Source organism: Callithrix jacchus, chromosome 9, assembly GCF_049354715.1.
Source record: "Callithrix jacchus isolate 240 chromosome 9, calJac240_pri, whole genome shotgun sequence".
Taxonomy (NCBI): Eukaryota; Metazoa; Chordata; class Mammalia; order Primates; family Cebidae; genus Callithrix; species Callithrix jacchus.
Genome location: NC_133510.1, coordinates 44,283,643 through 44,311,004, shown reverse-complemented (window position 1 = coordinate 44,311,004; position 27,362 = coordinate 44,283,643). Strand labels below are relative to the sequence as shown.

At 34.8% G+C, this 27,362-nt stretch overlaps 1 protein-coding gene across 13 annotated transcripts; it reads left to right on the top strand.

Moving 5' to 3' along the window:
• The first annotated feature begins 34 nt into the window (after nucleotides 1-34).
• Nucleotides 35-27,362, top strand: FGFR1OP2 (FGFR1 oncogene partner 2). Of its 13 annotated transcripts, XM_078339067.1 has the most exons (9): nucleotides 35-274; nucleotides 11,350-11,394; nucleotides 11,954-12,404; nucleotides 14,713-14,849; nucleotides 17,390-17,507; nucleotides 18,450-18,592; nucleotides 21,297-21,410; nucleotides 24,090-24,203; nucleotides 25,344-27,362. In XM_078339067.1, exons 4-9 carry the CDS (start codon nucleotides 14,715-14,717, stop codon nucleotides 25,479-25,481), a joined length of 762 nt encoding a protein of 253 aa, XP_078195193.1. In that variant the 5' UTR covers nucleotides 35-274; nucleotides 11,350-11,394; nucleotides 11,954-12,404; nucleotides 14,713-14,714; the 3' UTR covers nucleotides 25,482-27,362. The 13 variants fall into 13 exon arrangements, with proteins under 13 accessions (XP_078195193.1, XP_078195194.1, XP_035111902.1 ...); XM_078339068.1 differs by lacking the exon at nucleotides 11,350-11,394 and having other exon boundaries at nucleotides 12,196-12,404; XM_035256011.3 differs by lacking the exon at nucleotides 11,954-12,404.

Genomic DNA, 27,362 nt, shown 5'->3' with positions numbered 1-27,362 from the left:
CACCGTAACGCGAGGAAGGAAATCTCGCGAGGCTGGAGTCCTCCGGGAGCGACGGTCGGAGGCGGTCGGCGGAGGTGTCTCCCCAGTCGGTGATGGGGCTGAATACCGCTGGCCTCTCGGCCACCCCCCTGCCACCTCGGTCCGGTTCTGCGTCTGCTCGCTGAGGAGGCGGATTAGGGGCGAGGAGTTTCTTCCCTTGGGTGCATACGTCCGGGTTGGTTGAGGCATTGAGTTGGATCGCCACAGCTGACGCCTGCGAGGGACTAAAAGGAGAGTAAGTAGACTAAATCCAGGGACAGGAGCGGTGGTGGGCGAGTCGCGGGCGTCCTTCATTGAGGCCGGTGCCCTGCGCCTCTAGAACCACCGGCGCCAGCTCCCGGCCGCTTCCAGCCGCGGGCTCCCAACTCCTGGGAGCCGGACTTTTTCTCCGTGTCCCCCGGCTCCGAGCTCCTCTTAATGGAGCTGCGGTTCAGAAAGTTTAATGAAAAGCCTTGGCCCTAACCCTGTGGACACATCTTCCGTATCTGCTTTCTTCCTGCCTTACCCACCTGCGAGCTCACCACCGGACGGGGGACCCTTTCAGTCACCTGTTAGCAGCGTTTAATGAAGATAACTTGTTTCTTGAAACTGCTCTCCAAGGAGCATTACTCTGTTCTGGTTCTCTTCCTGTCGTCCTTCTGTATCCCATCCCTGATAATGGTTCCTTATCTGTCCTGTTATCCGAACTAGAAAACCAGGAATTATTCTTGGTTCTTCATTTCCACTCACTGCACTGTATTATTTTTTCTTTCGCCAGAAATACTCTAGTTGCCCCTTGCCCTACTACACTGGTTTCCCTACTATAATCCTTCCATAGAGTTATTCTAAAATACATATTTATCTCTGTTCTTTCCTTAAACTTTTTAGTAACCATATTGCTGACAGAATCAAATCCTAATTGTTAAGTACATCATCATTCAGGATCTTTTACAGTCTGTCCCAATCCATTTTACCTTTTAGTCTTGCTTTAATATCTGACCATAGCAGATTATACTGGCTGTTTCCTCAAACATGCCATGCACTTTGACAACTCTGTACTTCTGTACGTGCGGTACCATCTGTCTAGAACGCTTACTGTTCCTCTGTTTTACCACCTATCAAAACCCAAATCATAAATTTTTTCTTCTCAGACTCCCGCAGGTGAATGGATACCGCTGTGTTCCCAACGCGTTTGAAACATTTCTTCTGCAGTATTTATTAGGTTGTATTATTTGTTTATGTATCTGTCTCTCCTGCCAATTTGAACCTGGGTCTGGAATCATGTCTTATTCATCTCTGACGAAGAGTCCAATGCTTGGCTCGTAGTAAGCATTATTTATATGTACCTATGTATGCTTATAGAAATGGAATAGTGCTAAAGAATTCACCGTTAAGAGTTCTTCATCTTTTAATATCAAAGAATTTTGGAGCCAGAAGGAACTTTGTGCATTAGCTTAAAGGCCCCTGATCTGTTTTGAATTTAAGAAATCCTACACTTACGCAATTGTACTTTTAGTAATTGTTGATTGAAATTATATATGACAGAAAACTACTATGCTTTTAAATGACTTTGTATTTTATTTTTATAATATCTGTTTATGTTAGAAAAATGGAGCAGAAATGTTTTAGACTACAGACAGTGCTTGGAGTATGTGCATTCAGGCAACTCTTCCACTGACTCATTAGTCTGTAGGTTAGAAATAACTGGTTTAGATTAGGTTAGTTCCTTCCTGAATTGTCATAATTGTTTGAATATGAAACTTAAATTCAGCCACAATTCTAAGGGAACGTGTATTTAAAAAAAAAAAATCCTCCAGCGCCATTACTTCCAAAGTCTTTCTTCCAACTTTAAAAATTAATTGAATACAGTTCCAAACATGTATTCATTGCACTGTTTTCAAGGACAGTGAAAATATTCTTTGCTTTCAGATACAATGATATGCCTGTATCAGTGCTTATTTTTATATGTAATTTGTATGCATCGTTTCTTTCTTATGATTATGTTTCTATGAAAACCATAACTATATTTTAAATTTTTTTATTTTCATATGGGTCAGTTCATATTATGTACTACTTAATATCAGAGACGAATAACTTGAACATGAAAAAAATTTAAACTAGATTCTTGACATTTAAAGACACATCTAGGGTATATCAGTAGTCAGAATATTTCTTTGTATTCCTGTAGTGGTAGGTGTAGTTTACTTGCAGTTAAGGGAAACAGAAGGGTTTCCAATCTGTAAACATTCATTGATCTTATAATTAATGTAATGCCTAATTTAAATGATTGCTAGGCTTTTATTATCTGGAAAACATTCGAAATTTTTTTTATTCTTTAAAAGTTTTCTTATATTTCATACATATTCCCATTTATTTTCTGTGGTTGGCTTAAAAATTTTGACTTGAATTTCCTTAAATTTTTCTTAACCAAAAAACAGCTGGCAATTGCTGTCTTGGGTGGGCGGTGGTTTCTCTTTTATCAGCAGCAGAATGTTCTAAACCTTCTGCCAGAAGTCTGACTGCGAAAGTCTTTGGGTGGTAAAGTGGGCGAGAATATGACTAACACAGAAAAGAAAAAAAATTTTTTTAAACTTGGTTAAAAAAAATTCACTTGTAATTTGAAACTACCTATAGAAAATAATGTAAGTAAGTGTATTATGGCTAGTTAAGATAGGCACTATAAAAACAGGTTGAAAAGTGTAGAATATTCCTTTTTTACTGAAGTTTGTTTATAAAATTTGAAACTTGTTAGAGAGTTTGGAAAACAGTCTTCCTCCTACTCTACTTCCTGGCCAAAAAAGAGGGGAAGCACAATGGTCTTCAAAAAAGGTGATAAAGTAAATGCATATTATAAAATATTCAAACTTTTGTGTGGTTTCACATACAGGAAATGAACATGCAAATTCTTAGAAACTCTTGTCATTGTTTTTCTGAATTGCTAATAAAATTATGCTTTAAGCTATCTGCTGTTTATAATTCCTTTCCCTGAATAGGTAGGTTTTTATAGTTAACAAAACAGATTTTAAATGTAGTTCATTTTGTATTTCATTATGCAGTCTGGAGAAGAGTTTTTCATAAATCGGATGTTAATTACGATTTTTAAAAAGCCCATCCGTAAACATTCATTGATCTTATAATTAACTGTGACACCTAATTAAAATGGTTTGCTAGGCTTTTATGTCTGGAAAACATTTGACTTTTTTTTATTCTTTAAAATTTCATATGCATTCTTATTTCTTTTCTATTGCTGACCCAAAAAACTTTTCATAATATCTTTCATGTTCCGTTTGTGGGGTAGGATGAGGGAATTTGCTTTTTTTCCCCCCACCTAATGAGTTTGAGGTGGTTTCTATATAGGTAAAAAGCAAACAGGACCCTGGGAATTCAACTTGGCTCAAGAATAAAACACCGGACTGGGGATCAGAAGTTCTATTTTTGGGACTAGTTTGGCTCTTTTCTTGCTTTGTGGTGCTATCATTTGGCTTTTTAGATTTGGAATCCATGCATCTATTTCCTCATTGGTAAAATGGATATAAAACTTGTCCTCTTGCCCAAATGACAGTATAAGGTTAGTGTTGCTCAGATTCAGAAAGCTACCAACAGTTGAATTCATTGAAATTATTACCTAGCAGTTTGATTTTCCTCTGGGGTATTCTAGAGATCCCTTTGGTTAGAATTAGGTTAGAGAGAAGGCAAAGAATAGGTGAAGCAATTTTGAAGAATAGTTACTTATCCGTATTAGATAGTAGATAGAGTTTATTTTATAGCTGTTAAATTTGAGGCAATGTGGTATTGATACAGAAATAGTCTTTTTAATAGGCAGGTTTCATCATGGTTTTCATCAGGTTTCATCTGCATTTCTCTAACGGCTAACGATGTTGAACATTTTTTCGTGTTTCTTGTCATCCATATCTTTTTGGTTTACTAGTAGAGTATTTTGTTCATTTTTATTTGGATTATTTTCTTATTGTTTTGAGAGAGTTTTATGTATTCTAGCTACACATCCTTTGCTAGATAAGTGATTTGAAAATATTTTCTCTCAGTTGTATCTTGTCTTTTCAAACTCTCTAAGCAGTGTCTTCCCCAGAGCAAAAGTTTGTGATTTTGATGAGGTCCAGTTTATCAAATTTTTCTTTTATGAATTATACTTTTAGTATCATGTTTACAGAAACCTTTGCCTAACCCTAGGTCACAAAGATTTTCTCTTATTTTTTTCCCAGGAGTGTTACTGTTTTTAATTTTACATTTAGACTTACGGTCAATTTTGAGTTAATTTTTGCATAAAGTGTAAGAATTATGTTGGGGTTAAACTTTTGGCATATAGATACCCAGTTCTTCCAACAACATTTGTTGAACAGATCTCCTTTGACTTGCCTGTGCCCCTTTTTCAAAAATCAGTTGGCCATTTTTCTATGGCCCTGTTTCTAAACTATTCTGTCTCTATCAGCTCAATGCCATCTTGACTGCAGTAGCTTTATAGTAAGTCTTAAACTTTGGTAGTGTGAAAACAAATAGTTTCTCCAACTTTATTTGTTTTCATAGTTGTTTTGTATTATCCAGTTTCTTTGCATTTCCATAGAAATTTCAGAATTAGCTTGTCACTTTCTCTAAAAAGTCCTGATTGGAAATTGCACTGTCTGTAGAACAGTTACAGAAAACTTGACATTTCAGCCAGGTGAGGTGGCTCACGCCTCTACCCTAATCCCAGCATTTTGGGAGGTTGAAGCAGGAGGATCACTTGAGGTCAGGAGTTCAAGTCCAGTCTGGCCAACATGGCAAAACGCTGTCTACTAAAAATACAAAAATTAGCTGGGCATGGTGGCACATGCCTGTAATCCCAACTACTCAGGAAGCTGAGGCAAGAGAATCGCTTGAACCTGGGAGCTAGAGGTTGCAGTGAGGCAAGATCGCATCACTGCACTCCAACAGCCTGGGCAACAGAGTAAGACTGTCTCAAAAAAAAAAAGAACAAGAAAACATCGCTACTATGTTGAGTCTTCTAGTCCATGAACACAGTATGTTTAATTTATTTAGAGCCTCTTTAGTTTCTTTCATTAGCATTTTGTAGTTATCAGCAAACAGATTTTGCATACGTTTTAATTTATGTCCAGGAATCTCTGGGGTTTTTTTTCCTACTATAATATAGAAAAACTGTTGATTCTTGTGCTTACATCCTGTGACATTGCTAAAACAATGTATTAGCTTTAGGAGTTTTGTTTTAGTTCTTTGGAGTTTTCTACACAGACAACAATGTCGGCTGTCTTTTCCAATCTATGCTTTCTCCCCTCCTTCCTAGCCTTATTGCACTAATATATTGAACAAGCTGGTGATAGAAGACATCCTTCCCTTGTTCCTAATTTTATTGGGAAAGCAGTCACTCTTTGATTATGAAGTGTGATGTTTGCTGTTAAGTGTTTTGAAAATGCCCTTTCTCAGTTAAAAAAAAAATCATCTAGTCCTAGCTTGCAAAAAATTTGTATTATGAAAGGATGCTGAATTTTTTTATAATATTCCATTTGGTATGCCTAAGTGGTTTTCTTCTTCGGTGGATTACACTGATTTTTGAAAACTGAGACAGCCTTGAATCTGGAATAAACTCCAATTAGTCATGGTATATTACTCTCATTATATGTTGCTGAATTTTAGTTACTAATATTTTCTTATGGGTTTTTCATTTATATTAATGAAGGATATTAGTCCGTGGTTTTCTTGTATTATCTTTGCTTTTGGTATCCGTAATACTGCCATCATTTTATGAGTTTAAATGTACAACTATTTTCTTCTACTTCTTCTTTTTTTTTAAGAGACTGTGTAATATTGGTGTTATTTCTTCTTTAAATGTATGAAAGAATTTGTCCTTGAAGCCATCTGGGTCTGGAGATTTTTTGCAGAAGATTTCTCAAGTAGCCGGGACAACGGGTGAGAGCCACCATGCCTAGCTAATGAAAAAAAAAGTTTTTAGAGATGGAGTCTCACTATATTGCCCAGGCTAGTCTTGAACTCCTGGTTTCAAGTGCTCCTCCAGCCTCACCCTCTCTTTCCTTTTATAGCAAACTCCCTTGAAAGAGTTATCTACAATCACAGTTTCTAATCTCTCTTATTCTTTCTCGAACTCATTCCAGTCAGTTATTTTGGCCCAGCAACTGCACTACAATTCTGTCTTCTTCTTGAGGTCACAGTAGCCTCTACATATCAAATCCAATAGTCATTTTACAATTCTGACCTTACTTGACTTTGCAGAAGATTTCTAATTACAAATTCAGTTTCTTAAAGTAGTTATAATAGAACTATTCATAGTTGTGCATTTCATCTTGTGTGACTTTATGTAGTTTGTTTTTTTTGAGGAATTGATCCATTTCATTTAAATTACCCAATTCGTGTGTGTGGAATTTATTATTGTATTCACTTATCCTTTGAATTGAATTAGAGGTCTGTAGTGATATCTCTTCTTTCCTGGTATCCCTTCTTTCCATTAGTAATTTATGTCTGCTCTCTTTTTTTCTTAGTTCATTTTGCAGGAGTTTTTTCCATTTTTACTTTTTTCGAAGGACTGGCTTTTGATTTCATTGGGTTTTCTCTGTTGCTTTCCTGTTTTCAATTTAACTGATTTCTACTCTTTATTACTGCCTTCTCTTTTCTTAGGGTTTATTTTGCTCTTCTTCTCCAAGTTCCTAAAGGTTGAGGCTTACATAATTGATTAGAGATCTTTCTAATTTTCTAATATAAGCATTTAATGCTGTAAATTTGCTTCAAAGTACAGTTTTACATACATGCCAAAATTTTTGATATTTTGTATTTTCATGTTTATTTAGATCAAAGTATCTTCTAATTTCCAGAGACTTCCTTTTTGACTTACTATGTCAAAAACTTACATTGTTTAACTTCCAAATGTTTGGAGATTTTCTTGTTCTCTCTTAATAATTTAGTTTAATTTCATTATAATCAGCGTAATTTGTACCAGCCAGGTGTGGTGGCTCATGCCTGTAATCTCAGCACTTTGGGAGGCCGAGGTGGGTGGATCACCGAAGTCAAGTGTTCAAGACCAGCTTGGCCAACTAGTGAAACCCCATCTTTACTAAAAATACAAAAATTAGATGAGCCTGGTGATGAACTCCTGTAATCCCAGCTACTTGGGAGGCTGAGACAGGAGAATCGCTTGAATCTGGGAGGCAGAGGTTGCAGTGAGCCGAGATCATGCCATTGCACTCCAGCCTGGGTGACAAGAGCGAAACTCCATCTCAAAAAAAAAAAAAAAAGAAAAGCATAATTTGTATGATTACAGTTCTTTTAAATTTGTTAAGGTTTGTTTTGTGACCCAGAATACAGTCTGTCCTTGTGAATGTCTTGTGCACTTAAAAAGAATGTGTACTCTGTTGTTGGTGGTTATAGCATTTCATAAATACCAGTTCAAGCCAGTTACTTGTTGGTGTTCATTTTGCCTCTATTCTTGCTGATTTTTGCCAGTTACTGAGAAAGGAGTGTTTAATTTTTCAGCAGTAAGGGTGGATATGCCTGTTTATCTTTTCAGTTGTTTGAGTTAGTGCTTTGTATTTTGAAGCTCTTTAATTATAGTTGTGTATGCTTTTAGGATTCTGATGTCTTCTTGGTGAATTGTGCTTTTTATCATTATGTAATGTTCCTCTCTCCCTGATAATTTTCTTTTCTCTGAAGTTCACTTAATCTGACATTTGTTTTTTGAGGCAGAGTCTTACTCTGTTGCCCAGGCTAGAGTGTAGTAGCATGATCATGGCTCACTGCAGCCTCAACCTCCTGGGCTTAGGTGATCCTCCTACCTCCACCTCCCAACTAGCTGCGATTGCTGGTTTCCACCACCACACCCAGTTAATTTTTTGTATTCTTAGTAGAGATGGGGTTTCGCCATGTTTCCCAGGCTGTTCTAGAACCCCTGGGTTCATGATCTGCCAGCCTCAGCCCCCCAAAGTGCTGGGATTATATGGGTGTGGGCCACTGCTCCTGGCCTTGTCTGATATTATGTAGCCACTCTAGCTCTTTACTTAAATATAACACCTTTATTAAGATATGTAATTCACATACCATACTGCTTACCTATTTAAAGCATAAACTTTTAGGATTTTTAGTATATTCAGAGTTTTGTAACCATCACCAAAATCAATTTTAGAACACTTTTTGCCTGCAAAAAGAAACCATATGTTCATTAACAGTCACTTCTCATTCCTCCTGCCTTTTCCTAATTCCCCAGCCCTAGACATTCACTAATCTACTTTCAGCCTTTGTGGATTTGCCTCTTCTGTACATTTTATATAAATGGTGTCATATGTTGTCTTTGTGACTAAATTCTTTCACTTAGCATAATTTCTTCAATTTTCATCCATGTTATAGCATGTGTCAGGACATCATTCCCTTCTACTTTTTTTTTTTTCCTGCCAAATATTCCACCGTATGAACACATCATATTTATTCATTTATCAGTTGGTGGAAATTTGGGTTAATTCTACTTCTGGGCCATTATGAATAATAATGCTGTGAACATTTATGTACAGTTTTTTGCATTGACATACTTTCATTTTCTTGGTATATATCAAGGAGTGGAATTGTTGGACCACACGTTTAACCTTTTGAGGAAGTGCCAGACTGTTTTCCAGAGTGGCTATACCATTTCACATTCTTTGTATCCTAGCCAACACCTACTATCTTTTGTATTATAGCCATTCTACTGGGCGTATCTCACTGTGGTTTTGAATTGCATTTCACTGATGGCTAGTTATGTTGACCATGTTTTCATGTTCTTATTAGCCCCCGGCTTTCTTTTGACTAATATTTGTATAATATATCCTCTTTTTCATCCTTTTAACTTTTTTTTTTTAATTGAGACAAAGTCTCACTCTGTTGTCCAAGCAGTAATGCAGGGGCACAGTCAGGGTTCACTGTAGCCTCACCCTTACAAGTAACTGGGACTACAGGCATATGTCACCATACCCAGTTAATTTTTAAATTTTTTGTGGTGACAGGGTTTTTCCATGTTGCCCAGGCTGGTCTGGAATTCCTGAGCTTAAGCCATCCTCCCATCTCGGCCTACCAAAGTGCTGGGATTCATGAACTGGCCCATCCTTTTACTTTAACCTACCCATATCATATTTAAAGTGGGTTTCATATAAACAATGCATAGTTGGGTACTCTTTTTAAATTATGATAATCTATCTTAATCCATGTGTCGAGGACATTCATATTTAGTGAAATTATTAATGTTTGGATTAAGTTCTGCTGTCTTAGCATTTGTTTTCTTTTTGTTCCTTTGATATTCCTTTGTTTTGCCTTTTCTCTGTCTTTTGGGTTATTGAACACTTTTTAATCATTTTAATCGATTGTGGTTTTGACTATTATCTCTGTACAGTTATTTTAGGGATCTCTTAGGAATTACAATATATGTACATTTTTAAGTCTACTTAAAATTCATATTTTTAGAACTTCAAGTGAAGTGTAGAAATCTGATCACTATCTAGGCCCTTTTAGCCTCCTCCCGTCTTGTTGTAGTTATGTATTTCCCTATATAAATTAAAAATTTCATTAGATAAATATTATAATTCTTGTTTTTCAACATTAGACATTTAAAAGAACCAAGAGGAATATTTACCCAGATACTTACAATTTCTGTCACTCTTCCTTAATTCCTGATGTTCTAAGTTTTCTTCTAATAACACTTTGCTTCTATCTGAAGAGTGTTCTTTATAATAAGACTACTGGAAATTCTTTCTCTTCAGCTGAGAATGATGTTTATTTCACCTTCATATATGAAAGATATTTTTGCTGGTTATAGAATTTTGGGTTGACAGGTCTGTTCTTTCAGCATTTTGAAAGTGTTGTTCCACTTTTTACTGGCCTTCATTTCTGATGGGAAACCCAGTTGTTCTCTATGAGTAATGTGTCATTTTTCTCTGGCTTCTTTAAAGATTTTCTCTTTGTCTATAGGTTTCAGAAATGTGATTACAATGTGTCTGGACTTAGATCTTGTTGGAAACTCGTGCTTGGGGGTCCCTGGAGACTGGAAATGATGAAGACAAGGTTTCTTAGAAAGAAGCAAAATATTACATCATCAACATTTATGAGTTTCCACTGTTGCAGTTAAATATGTTTTTATAGTATCGGATGACAAGTTAGAATGCCCTTGGGAGAATACACAAAATATTACACAGTCATTGTGAATATTGTGTCTTTTCAATAAGGGACTCTTCTAAGGTATTCATAACATAAATATACTATTACTAGTATATTTAAGAATATTGCCCAGCATAGTAGCATGTGCCTATAGTCTCAGCTACTAGGGAGACTAAAGTGGAGGATCTTTGGAGTCCAGGAATTCCTGTCCAGGTGTCAGCAAGACCTCATCTCTAAAAACAGTTATAATTAAAATAATAAAAATAGTACATACTCCTAAACCATATAGAGAGGCAAGTCTTCATAGAGATGTTCAGAAAGTTGTTCAGGAATGGCTTTAGTCCTTGCTTCACCATTACAGGTTTTCTTTTTTTTCTTTTCTTCTTCTTCTTTTTTTTTTTTTTTTTTTGAGACAGAGTTTTACTCTTGTTGCCTAGGCTGGAGTGCAGTGGTGTGATTTTGGCTCACTGCAACCTCCCCCTCCCAGGTACAAGCAATTCTCCTGTCTCAGCCTCCCAAGTAGCCCAGATTACTGGCATGCACCACCACACCTGGCTAATTTTTTTGTGTTTAGTAGAGATGGAGTTTCACGATGGTAATCAGGCTGGTCGAACTCTTGACCTCAGGTGATCCATCCGCTTCAGCCTCCTATAGTGCTGGGATTACAGGCATATGCCACTGTGCCTGGCCTACAGTTTTTTCAGATTAATTTATTTACAAATGAAGCATAACTGACCAGTGTCCTATGCTATCCAAGGTAAGTTTTTCCATCTATATTTAATATTGTGGCCATTTTTTTCTACTTAAATGAAATGTTTCATGGAGTAGTGTCTGTTTGAGGTTTTATGTGGTGCTATCAAGTAGCCACTCTGGTTGTGTCAGTTTTTATCTTCATGGATCTTACAACTTGGTGGTTATATGGTTCTTTTGAAATATGACAGGCTAAATTTGGTGTATCTGTCATGGAATCTTTGAATTTCTTGATGAATTTATTTTATAGTTTCATATGAGTCCTTTGCATAAGGACGTTTAGTCAAAGCATCCTATTTATAGTAATGAACTTTAAGGGATGTCTATGGTATCTACAATATTGTTTCTACCTTTATGATAGCAGTTATATTACGCAGCTGCCATCAAGCCAAAGTTAATGTACTTGTTGTTTTTAAAGGATATCTGAGGACCCTCTTTTCTTTGCAGCATTTCAGAGAAGTGGATTATTCTAAAAGCGTACCAGCTATAAGTGTATGTATTTACTTTTATTTTAGTAAGTTGTTCTATCTTAGAGGACCACAGTTAAGTCATTTGATCAATCTGGCTTCCTGTAAGAAATTGTATTTTATCAGAGTGACTGAAGTACATATTGCATATCAAGCCTGATATTGCCGATTTTTGTTTTTAAGATAAACCCATTAACAAACAATAAAATCAGGATTTAGTACTAGAAAATTTAAAAGTTTTGTTTTAGGCTTGAATACTTACTGTGATGGAATCACAATCATGAGATCTTCCCTGCAATAGGTAAAGGTTGCTGGATTAATACTGTTATTCCAGTGGATGGTAATATGAAAAAGAGAACATAACAATATTTTATAATTACCATAATTACTCAAATGATAGAAAATGTGGATGGTTTTCTTTAACAATAGGGATTTACTGTGCATGGTAACATAAGGTTTAAAGGCCTAATATAACCTCTGAAGATGCTGTGATCAGTTCAGTTGAGGTTTGTAATTGCTTTGAAGCAAGCTAAACTGTAGCTGCTGAATTAAGGCATATGATTTCTTTTCTTTGTTTGTTTTAGATGGAGTCTCACTCTGTTGCCCAGGCTGGAGTGCAGTGGCACGATGGCTCACTGCCACCTCCGCCACCCAGGTTTAAATGATTCTCCTGCCTTAGCCTCCTAAATAGTTGGGATTACAGGCATCCACCACCATGCGCAGCTTGCTTGCTTGCCTGCCAATTGATTGAGACAGAATTTCATTCTGTTGCCCAGGCTGTAGTTCAATGGTGTGATCTTGGCTCACTGCAACCTCTACCTCCCAGGTTCAAGTGATTCTGCTGACTCAGTCTCCTGAATAGCTGGGATTACAGGCACCCGCCATCACACCTGTATAATTTTTGTATTCTTGGTAGAGACAGTATTTCACCATGTTGGCCAGGCTGATCTTGAACTCCTGACTTCAAGTGATATGCCCTCCTGGGCCTTCCAAAGTGCTGGAATTACATGCGTGAGCCACTGCACCCAGCCTAAGGTATATGATATAATAGGCAATGGGATTTTGATGCCATGTTGTTAATACTACCAGAACACAGTACACTATTGTTGTACTCCAAAAAGAGTTATGTTTATGTAGGAAGACTGTCTAAACTGAGGGCTATCTAGCTTATTGCATTTAATTTGGAAACACATCCTATCTGTTGCATTTGTAGATGTTATGTTTCAGTGCACAAAGACTGATTCTTCTGATAGTGGTCCCAGCAATATCATTTACAGATTAAGACGGTAGAGAGTTCTATTACTTAAGTTCTATTAAACCAAGATAAATTTTATTTTCTCTCAAATCTTTTACAATTTGTTGTAGAATTTCAAATTTGTCTTTTATTACTTTCACCGTCTGTTACAACCTGTTATTTTTACTATAAAACCAATTTTTTGGGTTTAATTTTTTCTTATTAAAAGTCAGTCCCTGTTTTTCTTTTTTCTTCCTTTTTTTTGCTTTACAGACAGCTTTAAAAGTACTCAGAAGGATCTGGTGTTCTATAGTAATGGGATTAATGGGAGTTATAGTGATGCCCATTTAACCAATTTATCCATTTATGTTAAGTTTCTTAACAAATAAAGTTGTTTAAGTTATGTTAAGTTTCTTAACAAATAAAGTTGTCTATCTACAATTTTAGATAATTCCCTTGGAAATTTAGAGGAAGTACAGGGTATTTATTATTGGACGCTAATGCCTCTCTCAGAGCTGCATCTTTAGATAGATTTTGGATAGTTGTAGTTTTGGGTTTTAGCCAGTATCAGACTTTGGTTCCTTTAATGGCCCTTTGTCATATTTTCAAGTATCCTTATCTCCCGAATCTTAAAAGGCAAATCTTGTGGTTGTTTTCTCTAGAGAGCCAGAAGTTATATAATTTCCAGCTTGTTTACTTCTTAAGGCTCTCTGGAAATGTCTGGTCATATGTTGGATATTTTCTACATTGACGCTTTAAATTTACTTTAATTAAATCCTCTTATTTATGTGTGACCCTATTTATAATAACAGAAGAAATGCTTCTGAAATTGCCTGCTGTGTTTTAGAAAATATTTTATGCTGTTGAGTTATTTAAATCTTCTCTTTTCTACCTTATTGCATTGTTTTTTGTTTTCTGGGTTTTTTTTGTACTGGAGGGGATAATCATTAATTGAACTAGTTGGTACAGATCTGTAGTCCAGGGCAGTGGTATATAACAACAAAGTCCCGAATGCTGTGGCAAATTGCTGTCTTACTAGTTGATGAAAATCTTTGTTTATAACCTTTGACTTCGATCTACACCAAAGTTTTAATTTAACTTCTGTAGACCTGGCTTCTGGCCTAGTAATTTAGTGTGATTTTATTATTATTATTATTATTATTATTATTTTGAGAAAACCCTGAAGAAAGGATGGCTTATATCAAAAGTTTAGGTAAGACTTAGTGGAAAGATAAAAAGATTTCAAGGAGGGTAAATTTCAGAAGAAACATAAAGTTTTGAAAAGAGAGTATTTAAAATTATTCCAATATTTTGAGGTTTCTACATACTAGTTGAAGAAGCTATTTCATGTTTTGTCTCATAATTTTTTCAGTTACTCTTAAACACATTACTTACTGATTTTAACATATCAGAAGTTTCTCATAATTACCAATTTGTTCTAAGTCAAAGCTTTTTTTTTTTTTGCACTTTACTAAGGAAAATGCAAGTGTTAGAATTATAATGCAACTTTATATAAGAAGCAGAAGTTCTTCCAAGAGGTGGTTGAGACTTTGATGTAGCATGACACATTGAGGCCACTTTGGCTGGTCAGCAGCGTTTGTGAACAGTGTCTCAAGTCACCTGACCAAGCAGAGGTCAGAGGTCAGGAAGCGTTCTTACAGTTAAAGATCTCATAGTCATTGACCCCAGAATACAGGCCGGTGAACCAAATGATCTTTCTCAAAAGTGACAAGATAGGGAATGCCCTCATAAAGGGCATGATTTCTGTGTAACATTACATTCGTTGGACTTTTGGACTAACTATATTCATGTACTTTTTTCCCACTGTAAATTCAGAGTGTTTTAAATACATTCTAGTTATACCTGCAAATCTTTTAAATGTGTTTTAGTTTTTTTGTAATATTATAAATTTACTTTCAAGTTTGTGCCATTCTAACAGAAGCAAAATCACAGGTGTTCTTAGATGTTTTTTCCTCCCTAGGCAGTAAACCATATTGTAACAAATGTGGCTTACAGAGCATATCTGTGTAGACATGAAACTAAAATAAGGTGATATGTTGATTTTATTTTGAGTCTTGATTTTAATTTTAATTATAGATATTTCTTTAGAAATGAGTTGCACAATTGAGAAGGCACTTGCTGATGCTAAAGCTCTTGTTGAAAGATTAAGAGATCACGACGATGCAGCGGAATCTCTGATTGAGCAAACCACAGCTCTCAACAAGCGAGTAGAAGCCATGAAACAGGTTTGATTTTTCTTGTTCCTTCTGTTTAACAAAAGCAGTCATTGACAGTTATGTATTGCTGGCTAATTAATATATCTTTTTTTTTTTCAATGTTCTCTTAAATTTTAAAGTAACTTGACTTGTGTGTTTCAGGTTTACTTTAATTTTGTCATGTTCAGGTGACATATGTAGACATACATTTCTAGATCAAAACTAGACCTAGATTTGATTGCTTATTTTGCTGACAAGAGTTGCACATTTGAGTCTGAAATAAATGAATTTGTTAGGTCTAGAAACATTTGACAAAGACCAGTTAATACCTTTTACTAATGTTGGTACACATTTTGTTCTGTCTTATATAATGTGGAAATGTTCATATTTTTCTTTATAAAAGTACTTAGGTGATGCTGTTTAACAACAAAATAGCTTTTGAAAATGATGCAAGGTAATATCTGATATATAGTCTGTGCAATTATTGTACCCATTCTTGCTCCCTTATTTTTTATTCAATGCTGCCAATTAAAGAATAAATAAAAAGGGCTTTCTTCTTGCTATTTTTACTATTGTATAACAGAATAGGGCCACGGAGTTTAAACCCTATTTTAAACCTTCTGATAAAAATTTTCAAGTCATTTAAGAAAATTGTAAAATCTCTGACATTATGGTGGAAATCAGAGGGGGAAAATGTATATCCATAGCCAACTCTCCTCATCTATTTTGTACATGGAAGCAATTCTAGGACAGTATTTTTAACAAAGCTACTGGAAATAGTGGAGCAAGTTCACTTATTTGGTTTTACAACTTTGTTGCCCTAAATAGATTTACCTGCATCCCTAACCAACTGCCCAGCTAGACTCAGGCACTTCAGTGAACATATATCTGGTATTGAGTTGTTAAAAAAGGAGTTTGACATCTGAAGTTAAGAACCAGGAGTGTTGGCTGGGCTCGGTGGCTCAAGCCTGTAATCCCAGCACTTTGGGAGGCCGGGGCAGGTGGATCACGAGGTCAAGAGATCAAGACCATCTTGGTCAACATGGTGAAACCCCATCTCTACTAAAAATACAAAAAATTAGCTGGGCATGGTGGCGCGTGCCTGTAATCCCAACTACTCTGGAGGCCGAGGCAGGAGAATTGCCTGAACCCAGGAGGCGGAGGTTGTGGTGAGCCCAGACCGTGCCATTGCACTCCAGCCTTGGTAACAAGAGCGAAACTCCGTCTCAAAAAAAAAAGGAAAAAAAGAACCAGGAGTGTTATAATGAATGTATTACTGTCTGATGAAAATGCCTTGAAAACAAATGAGTGTGATTTTAAAATAAGATTCTCATTTTCTTAATGAAAAATCCATTTGCATTTCTTTTGTACATGTTCTATAATTATTATTGAGATATTCACATACCATAAAATTTACCTTTATGAAGGATACAGTTCATTGGATTTTAGTACACATTTGCAGGTTATGCAGTATAACCACTATGTGATTCGAGAACATTTCATCATCATAAAACCTTACATCCATCAGTGGTCTCTCTAGTTTCCCCTTTCCTTCTCAGTCTTTGGCAATGACTAATATTTCTATCTCTATAAATTTGCCTATTCTGGACATTTCATATGAATTGAATGATAAAATACATGACGTTTTGTGATTGGCTTCTTAACGTAATGTTTTTAAGGTTCATCTCTGTTGTAGCATGTGTCACTACTTCATTCCTGTTTATTGCCAAATATTGCATCATAAGGAATACAGCACATTGTTTTTATCCATTCATCAGCTGATAGGCATTCAGATTATTTTGCTTTCTGGCTAGTAAGAATATGCTGCTGTCAATATTTGTGTACAAGTTTCTGTGCATACATATGTTTTCAGTTTTCTTGGGTATATACCTAGAAGTGGAATGAATGGGTCCTATAATAACTTGGTTAAAGTTTTTGAGGATCTGCCACATTGTTTCCCAAAGCAGCTGCACCAAGCTTGTCCATCCTGTGACTTGCTGGCTGCATATGGCACAGGATGGCTTTGAACGCAGCCCTACACAAATTTGCAGACTTTGTTAAAACATTACACAACTTTTTTTTTTTTTAAAGCTCATCAGCTGTAGTTAGTGTTAGTGTATTTTATGCAATGGCCTGACAGTTCTTCTTCAACGTGCCCAGGGAAGCCAGAAGATTGGACACCCAAGACCTACATCCCTTTACATTCCATCAACAATGTATGGAAGGTTCCACTTTCTTCGCATCCTCTCCAACAATTGTTATTGTCTTTATTATAATCATCCTAGTGGGTTATATTGAATTGCAGACCTGTAATGACTAGTTATGTTAATTAAGCATCTTTTCATGTGCTTATTGGCTATTTGTGTCTTCTTTAGATAAATATTTATTCAAATCCTTTGCCACTTTTAACAATGGAAGTTATTTCCAGTTTATTGTTGAGTTGTAAGAGTTCTTTATATATTCTGGATACTAAGCTCTTATCAGATATTTATGTGTATATTTCAGATATATTTCTATATCAGATATATATTTGCAGATATTTTCATCCCACATGTTTTGTTCCCCATTAGTATCAGGAAGAAATTCAAGAACTTAATGAAGTTGCAAGACATCGGCCACGCTCCACATTAGTTATGGGAATCCAGCAAGAAAACAGACAAATCAGAGAATTGCAACAAGAAAACAAAGGCAAGATATGTTACTTTTTGACATTAATCCCATTTCTAGTCTCCATTCCTAAACCATATTTATTGCTCTATATTATTACCTACATACAAACATCTGCCTTGCTTACATCCTCTTAGATTCTCACCTTCAATATCCAGTTAGCACCACTGTTGTTAGCTATGAAGTAAGTCAGCTTCGTTCTCTGCAGTCCCACTGCATTGGCCCCCAGATTAGATGCTCAGTCTCTTACCCGAAATGTCCAAACTGATCTCCCTGATTCCAGTCTCTCTTCCCCCTTCCAGTCTGTCTTCGACATAAGCATCAGATTGATATTTCAAAAATCAATCTGATCATGTTATTCTTTTGCTTAAGAACTTTACTGTCTACATACTACTTTTTACAAGAACCCTAAAAATCAATTCCCAGCCTTTTTTTATCTTCTTCCCACAGCTTTATTTACCATAAACTCTGTGCTCTTGCCGAAACAAATCACTTCCTAAACACATCATCTGTTTGCATGCCTCCCTGCTTAGAATGTCCATTCCTTTACTTTTCAACTGAGGAAACTCACACTGTACTTCTACAAAGCTTCCACCAATTTCTCCTCACAGACATCTCTTAAATCTATTTGACTGACACTCAACTCTGCACCTCCCACATACTTGTTTTCTCTTCTTGAAGTCTGTGGTGGCCCTGTGGTATTCTTAATATAGAGGGAGTCTTGGCTGATATTTAACTGCTGTTTAGTAAATCTTTGTTGAAATGATTCTCAAAAAACAGGTTTAAAATGCTCATTCAAAAAATGAATAAAGGACTTAATTTGGTGTTCCCTATTGCTATATGGCTAGGTTTTTGTGCATTGTGTTTTTTTTTTATGTCCTATTCATAAGTCACTTAGTGGAAGAGAATATTTTGTGTACTTTTAACTCAAGTTTGAATAAAATTCAATGTTATTCTTGATAGAATTGCGTACATCTCTGGAAGAACATCAGTCGGCCTTGGAACTTATAATGAGCAAGTATCGAGAACAAATGTTTAGATTGCTAATGGCTAGCAAAAAAGATGATCCGGGTATAATAATGAAGTTAAAAGAGCAGCACTCCAAGGTAATGCATTCTATAAATGTGATGTGAAATGAAAAAGAAAGATGATTGATTATCCTGTGTTCAGATTTTTTTGTAAAAAAAATCACAGGTATCTAGTAGTGGCATTTTAACATGATGTTGAATGTTTCATCTTTTTAATTGACATTTTCTCCTTCTTCTAATTTTTCCATTTCTTGTTATATACCATTTTCTGTTTGATTGACTCTTATAGCTCTCACTGTTTCTTAGACACTTTTAATTTGTATGTTGAAAAATAAGTTTTATTTTGGATATAAAGGTAAGTCTGTACTATTCAACATTATTTTTGTAGGGCTATATGCTTTTAAGAAATATTTTTTTAAAGGCTGGGCATGGTGGTTCGTGCCTATAATCCCAGCACTTGGGGAGGCCAAGGTAGGAGGATCGCTTGAGACCAGAAGTTCAAGACCACCTAGGCAACATAGCACGACTCCATCTCTACAAAAAGTAAAAAAGTTAGCCAAGTATGGTAGCACACGCCTGCAGGCCTAGCTTCTTGGGAGGCTGAGGTGGATAGATCATTTCAGCTCAGGAGTTCGAAGTTACAATGAGCTGTGATCATGCCATTGCACTCCCATCTAGACAACCGAGTGAGAACTTGTCTCTAAGAAAATAACACACACACACAGAAATTTTTTTTCTGATAAATTTGTGTATTGACTTCTCTTGCAAAAATAAAAAATACTGAAAACTTTTTTTAAAATCTGAAAGCAATTTAATATAGATTTGTTTTTCTTAAGACTATTTTCTGAATGAGGCTAACTAATTCATCCAGACTAGAAATGATCTTAATTATTATAATGGAAAAAACATATTAAAGTTTTGCTTCCCTGCCTCAGTATTGCATACCAATTGACATCATTTTTTTACAAACAAAGCAGAAGTAGTTATAAATTAGTGTTTTACCTGCCGTTCATCCCTTTGTCATTCCTGTGGCTATTCCCTTTGGTATGTTCCCATATTTTATGGCAACTGCTATGAAAACAAGTAGAGTGATCCTTTCTTGTTTATATTTATTTTAACTGAATTTTAATTGCTGATGTGAAATAAAAATATTAAACTAGATTGTGGAAACAAGGCTGTTATCTGTATTACATAATGGTGAGCTGACTATTAGTTATTATTATTATTTAAGAAATGGTGATATGAACCTTTTCCCCCATTTGTTACAATAGAAATATAATTATTTTTATAATTATATATTACTGAAACATATTTTAGATTCTTTAAAATACTTCTTCCATTTTGGTGCTTTCAGGTGTTTTTAACTTATTAGTAATTCTATTAGAATTAAATACCTATCAAATAGCTCTTTTTGTGCCTTTATATATTAGAAAACCTAATAATAGGTACCTCTTATGTCAACCAGTAAAATCATAAATTAATGAATTTATGTTTAATATTTTCTAATTACACTATTCATCTCCTAATCACATGGAAATCCGTGGATGTTTTAAGTGGTGATATTTTTCATACAAAATGTAACTATTGTTAATGAGACCATTCTAAAATCATTTAAATTTAAAGGTATAATAATAACTAAGACTTTTCTAAAGACACTAAAGGGAATTGGCTTAATATTATTAGTAAGATAAATGTAATCTTGAGAATTTCCAAAAGGTTTGTATGTTTTATAATGTAAAAAATAAAATGTTAAAGATCTAAAGGGAAGAATACCATTACAAAAGAATACAGCTTGTTGGTCCTATCTGGTAGCAACTATGGCAGAAGCAAATGTTTTCTAAAATACATTAGATTTTACTATTCACCAGAGCTGGTTTATTAATTAGGAAAGTTAAACATTCCCTATGATAGCTGTGAACAATCCTTTTTCATTATGTAGATTGAATTCTTCATCTAAGTTCAGGTGATCCTTGCCTCCCATAAAATGACTATTCTGTTACTTGTTATTAATTCTCACTAATACATATTAATGTTTGTGATTTTGATTTTTCCCAAAAAGGAGACACTTTGACTTAATTAAACAAACATTAATACTTGCACTGAGTTAGTTGTGGGTACTAATAAGATGAATGTACAAGCTTGCAGTATAATGGGAGATACAGACACAAACATGACTATCTACTATAAGGCAGGTTGTGATGCATCTCTTAGTAGAGATATGAATTGTTACTGGAATGCTAGAGGGAGCAATATTGATTGTCATAAGGAAAATCTGGAAAGGTATCAGGGAAGGGAAGAAAATCTGTGTCCGTCCAGCTTTGAATTAATGATGGGTAGCTAGGTCAACAAGCAGAAGTGAGTGGGCAGAGAAACTGTATAATAAAGGCACAAAAAGTATGGTATTCTAGGATTAGTTTAGGTACTAATGCTCTGATATGCCTAAGCACAAAAGTAATTTTACAACACATTTAGGGCTAAAGAATAGAATTACACATAACAGCATTTTGGATTGGATTAAGAGATCCTTTTGAGACTGTTATAAAACAGAACTTTGCCCTTACCTAGAAGTTTTTGAGCACATACTTAAAAGGCATTAGAAAGTTTGAGAGCTCATTTTTACCCAAATACTAATTTTCACATTATTTTTGAACAGATGCCTTTTTGGAAATCTTAAAAAAGCAAACATTTCAAACAGTTGGCTAACACGCATGAACTAACACTCATTCAGTTTTTAAATTACGGATAGTATCCGTATTAACATTATAATGACTCTATACTACAGATTGACATGGTGCATCGTAACAACTCCGAAGGATTCTTCCTTGATGCATCTCGACACATCCTTGAAGCACCTCAACATGGACTGGAGAGAAGGCACTTGGAAGCAAATCAGAATGTACACTAAATAAACAGTCAACTTTTGGGGTGTGGATGGAAGGGGGGTCCATTTTAAAAGTTTTTTTACATTGAATTTCCCTCCCAGATTAGATCAGCAAATAAATGAAATTTATTAAAAGAATGTTGTGTCTTTAATAGCCATGCTGTTAAGTGTAGAAACTTTAAATCTTTCATTAATTTTCTGTGTATTATATCATGTACAGCTTGTTAGATATTTTCAAGTTTTATAGGTTATTCAGCCCAACTCTTTATTTGTTCTTGTTACCTGTTGCTGTAAAACAGTCATTTTCTTTCTGGATATCAAAGATATTTTCTTGGCATTAATTTTAACCTGATTTCATAAAAATTTTGGTCAAAGTACTAAATGTTTTTATTCAGATTTTGGATAGTTTGTACTCCTTTGTTTATATGTTAGGATTAAGCATCGTAGTGCTCTCTCCGTTGTGTCTTAACTATTTTTTTTTTAACTCACTTGTGGCAGATCTTTATTGAATAAAGAAGGAATACACACCTAGACAGGGAGTTAGAAATGAAAGACATTTCAAGACAGTTCAAGGGTTATGTTGGTGACACTTCTTGTCTTCAAGACAGTTTTACAGTTCAAGGGTTATGTTGGTGACACTTCTTGTCTTCAAGACAGTTTTGAAAGCACAGATCTTGCCTCTTGTGCTCATTAAAAAGTCTGTGATACTTCTCTAAAGATTTTATAGTTAATAAGTGCATTACCCTGGCCTATAAAAATGCTGTTCTGTTTGAAGTATTGGGTGTTATGAGTTTTGTTAGAAGAGACTCTGTGCTGAAAAAATTCGTTTTTTTCCCTTCTATTTTAAAGGCAAAGAAATGCTTCCTGTATACTTTTTAAACTTAGGTCAGTGCCATAGGACTGACGAAAATCATAAATTGAGAAAGCTATTGGTATTCAAAATTTTTACTCATTACCCTTTATTCAGTTTGCTGCTGCAATGATCTGTACTTACTTGCTTTTATATGTTATGCTCCCTCGACAATGGGAGGAATTTTTAATGATTAACTTGCGGAATATGACAAATATTTGTCCTGATAACATTCTTGCTACTATAATCTACTTCAAAACTGTTCAGAACTTTTCTGAAATGATGGGGATGTTTTTTATCTGTGCTGTCCAGTGTGGAAGCCAGTAGCCACATGTGGCTATTGAGCACTTGCAGTGTCACTACTGCAGCTGAGGGACTGAATTGTTAATTTCTTTTCTTTTTTTTTGAGATGGACTCTCACTCTGTCACCCAGGCTGGAGTGCAGTGACACGGTCTCAGCTCACTTCAACCTCCGCCTCCTGGGTTCAAGTAATTCTCATGCCTCCACCTCCTGAGTAGCTGAGACTATAGGCGCACGCCACCACACCCGGCCAATTTTTGTATTTTTAGTAGAGATGGGGTTTCACCATGTTGGCCAGGATGGTCTCGATTAATTGTTAATTTTTAAAAATATATTTATTTTAATTAAGTTTAAATAGCATTGTGTTAGACAGCACAGATTAGTCTTTTATAGTACCTTCTTGCTGAGTAGTAGCAGTGTATAGGTTTCCCCATTAAAAGGACCTACATTTCTGTTGGTTAAGAGGCTATTAAATGTGATTTGCCAAAGATACTACTTTATCATTTCTTCCAGCTTAACAACTTCTGTGGGTTTTTGGAGTACTGTTAAATTCTTTTTACAAAAAAGTATATATATAATTACTAAAAAGACAATGTTCCTTTGGTTAGTTATTCACTTTTATATTTAGGTCTTGGGCTTAATATAATAAAATATCTCTCAGTTGCCAGTGAATCGTGATCTATAGAAGCTGTTCATTGAGAAATGATTATTCGCAAGTTTCTGTTGATTTTAAACCTTTTTTGTCTGTCTCTTTCACTAGACTGTAAGCTCCTATAGATCAGGGAACATGTCTTAACAGTCTTTGTATTCCTGTTGTTTAGCACAGTACTGGCACATCATAGGTGTGCAAAAAATAAGAGAATGAGATTGAAAGAATTTATGCTACTTGCTGCACCTAACAAATGTGGATATCTATATTATACTGATACTGTATTTTCAATAGTTGGCAAAGGCCATTTAATATTTTAATACTGAAAAGCAGAATTGTGCTCATTTTATCCAATATTTATCTTATACCATACACTAAATAATGGGTGGATGTAAAGATGCAGTTCCTGATCTCAAAGAGGATCATGATCTAGAAAAGGTTACAGATTGGATTGAGGTCAATTTATAGGCCTGAGCAAAACAGAAAAGATTTCTAAATCATTGAAGACTTCTGAGAGGAAAAAAGATTGAATGTGTCGGCAACTTTTATCTTTCCCATTACTTTGAACAATAGTGTGTGTAAGTGCAAAAAAAAAAGTTGATAATTGTGGTGAGAGGAATGTAAAATACGAATACTTTTCTTGCTGCTATGTTTAATTATATTGTGCTGCTTATTCTTAATTCCAGTTCTAACAAACCTGATTTTAAAAGCACATCTGTGGTCAACCAACTCCATTGTGAATATTTGTTTTATTTATATTAAGTGACAATGTAAGAATATTATATTCATGTTAAGTGATACTGCAGATTTTATAAAAAAAAAAAAAGGAGAGGATCCAGAAATAAAAATAATAAAGTATTTTGCTGACTTCCAACTCCCAACCTTCTTTTTCAGGAACTGCAAGCACATGTTGACCAGATAACTGAAATGGCAGCAGTAATGAGGAAAGCCATTGAAATTGATGAGCAACAGGGTTGCAAGGAACAAGAACGAATATTTCAACTTGAAGTAAGTTTTATATCGTAACTGTAGGCGAAAACTGTCCATACAAAGATTTATGTCAGAAAATATATCTCATTTTTAAATGTGTATACACACACACACTTACTTTTCTGGGGTACTGATAATGTTCTCCTGGATGCTGTTTATATGGGCATATTATGCAAGACCATTTATATGGTAATGCAAGAATCTAGGATCATTAGTAACTTACAATATACCAGTAATTTAGAAAATTGAGGTTTGATCCTATATTGCTTATCTTATGAGGTGAATGTACTTCTTCAGTTGAGTAATATTTAAAATTTTGTTTGTTCTATTAGAGATCATGGTGATACAGGGAAATTTTTTTTAAACCACAGATATTTAGGAGCACTCTTATTTTTCTGGGGACTCTCAAAGCCTTTGTCTCATCCTCCTTTATTTTGTGATAGCTAAAGTGCAAGTCACTGAATAACTGATATCAGTACAGTAGACTTTTATACTTTAAGAGCTTCATTTTGAAATCATGGTGGGCAATCTGCTTTAAACTACTAAAATTTAGAAAGCAAGACTAAAGACAAAATGGTAGAGAATAAATTATGAAAGGTTATTGTTAAATGTCTACAAACTTTTTACAATAACCAAAAGGGGAGTGGAAAGCAAAGTTATTTACCAGTGTCAGATTTGGTTACTTACATTCCTTCTTGACAAATACCATCAGCTACCCCAACCCTGCTGCTCCCAAATTCCAGTGAGAGAAACTTGTCCTTCATTCTGTGCTATCATGAAAAGTAATAAAACTACTACAAAGTGCTAAGAGATTGTAGCCTATTCACTGGCTTTATGAGTTTATATAAATATAAATCTATATGTTATTTTCTTCATCTCTGTGATTGTAAAATAAGGCCATTTCTGAGTTTCTATTTACAATTATAGCTGCTTGAATAAGAAGGCGTTGCAGTTGTGTAAGATGTTGAAGACAATTCCGAGCTGTTTAAGTGTTTTTTAGATTCAAATTGCCAACTGCATACATCATTGAGTACATTAATGACAATTACAGAACTTATTTGTTATACCTTCATATGTTTAGTTTTTCTTAAAATATGTTTGTGCTGTTTAGCTACCTTGTAGATGGCGACTGCATTTTTGTTTTTGTTTGCCTTATAGCAAGAAAACAAAGGCTTGAGAGAGATCCTTCAAATAACTCGAGAATCATTTTTGAACCTAAGGAAAGATGATGCGTCGGAAAGTACTTCTTTGTCAGCATTAGTGACCAACAGTGACTTGAGTCTGAGGAAGAGCTGAAGAGCTTCTGAGTCTGTGAGCTTCTTACATGGCTCCAAATGGTCAAATAAGTGAATGAATGAACGAACAGAAAATTCAGTACTTTATTCTTTTCTCTATAAATATGTATAGTGCACTGGCTATGAGATAGCAACAAAAAAATGCAGTTAATGGTCATAGACTTTTTTCCAAAACATAATGGAAAACAGAAACAGCCATTGCCAACTGGTAAAGAAATGAAACGTTTTCACAGTGACTACTGAATATATCAAGAGTTTTTGGCAGTGGTGCTGGTTTTCTGGGTGATTCATTAGGTAAACTTGAATATTCCCAACAAATGTTTGAGAATTCATAAAATTACACAAATCTAAAAATATAAATTTTGGCCACTGTTTTGTGAACTGAAGATTTGAATGCTAAATTTCATCCTTCCAATTTGGCGTCAAAGTTAATACAAAGTTTATGTGCCATGAGACTTCAGCTTTAGTGATTGCCTACTTTCACATTTATTTAAATTTTTGTGAAAGAAAAGTTTTAAAGGCTATAGGAATGAATGTGTTATATGTACCATAAACAAAAGAAATAATTCAATTTTAGCAACTTACCATAACTGATACTTAGCTAACAATCGTCCATAGCTTGTTGAAGTGTAAGAAATATCATTTCAGGAATGAAAAAGAAGGAATACTACTTTCTAAGAAAGAAGATCTTATAATAGACATATTTAGTAGGTTAAACTACTCCTTTGAAAGAATAAGTTTTGGTTCGAAGTCAATAATGAAGATAAAATTTGTTTTTCTCTGCTCTGGCTGATTTTTAAGGGTATTATGTAGTTCATTTAGTTAACAGAATTGAAATGTTTGCTGTAGCAAGAAAGATATGGTAATTTTAAAAGTGAATTGGGAATTCTTCTGGCTCATAAAACTTTTTTTTTTAAGTATTCTTGAGATACAAAAAGAAAGTGAATTAAAATTTCAAAAAAAAAATTCTGGATCTGTTTTTAGGCTCCATCTGATCCTCATAATCTGTAAGATTTTTCTTAAGACCTTTCAGCTGAAAGTGGGAGTGGGATGGAGTAATCTGTGGATTTAGAAGTATTTGTTTTCTGTTGTCTTTTTAAAATGTCAAATATATAGTATGTAAATTTTTTAAAAGCCACCGGATATAGACATGTGCTTTAACATCAGTTGAAACCTAAATTTTCTTATGTTGTGGTGATTGTAGTAAAAAGGGATAAGAGTATCAAACTTGATTAAATATATTGTACTCATTTATATTGAATACATATTAAAATTAAGACAAATAGGAAATTCTACCTTGAGTATGTAATTTGTTAAGTATTACTTTAGGTGGTAATTGTATGTATAAATTCATATACCGGTAAAATTCAAAACTACTCTATACTTCAGAAAATTTTTCTATCTTAAGTTTGGTGTGAGTGGGTTGGATGAGGCTGATTGAAAAGGGCTAATGACTCAAACGTCAGAGGCCTTATTTGATATTTTATAAATAAATGACAGTTTTTATTTTTAAACTTTTTTATTGTTTTTGGTAAAGTATCCCTTAATGACACGTTCATTCAGATACTTTGTATCCCGGGTAAGAAAGGAAATAAGCTATACAATTGAGATTAAGTCTGAGGCAATTCATTCAGGCAGCTCTGATATAAAACATTACTTGATAAATAATTATTTTTGTAAACAAGTCGGGTTAACTTATTCTTAGTCTTTTTGCTTGGATATGAATTTAAGGTGGTCTTGATGTTTAACGACATTTACTTTGTTATTTAGTGACACTTTTTTATCCCTTTTTTTGGGGGGGTTGTTAAACAGAACCTTAAGTTATGTCTGAGGTATGTGCTGCATAGGAACCTATTTTATTATTAAAGATGAGTGATAAAAA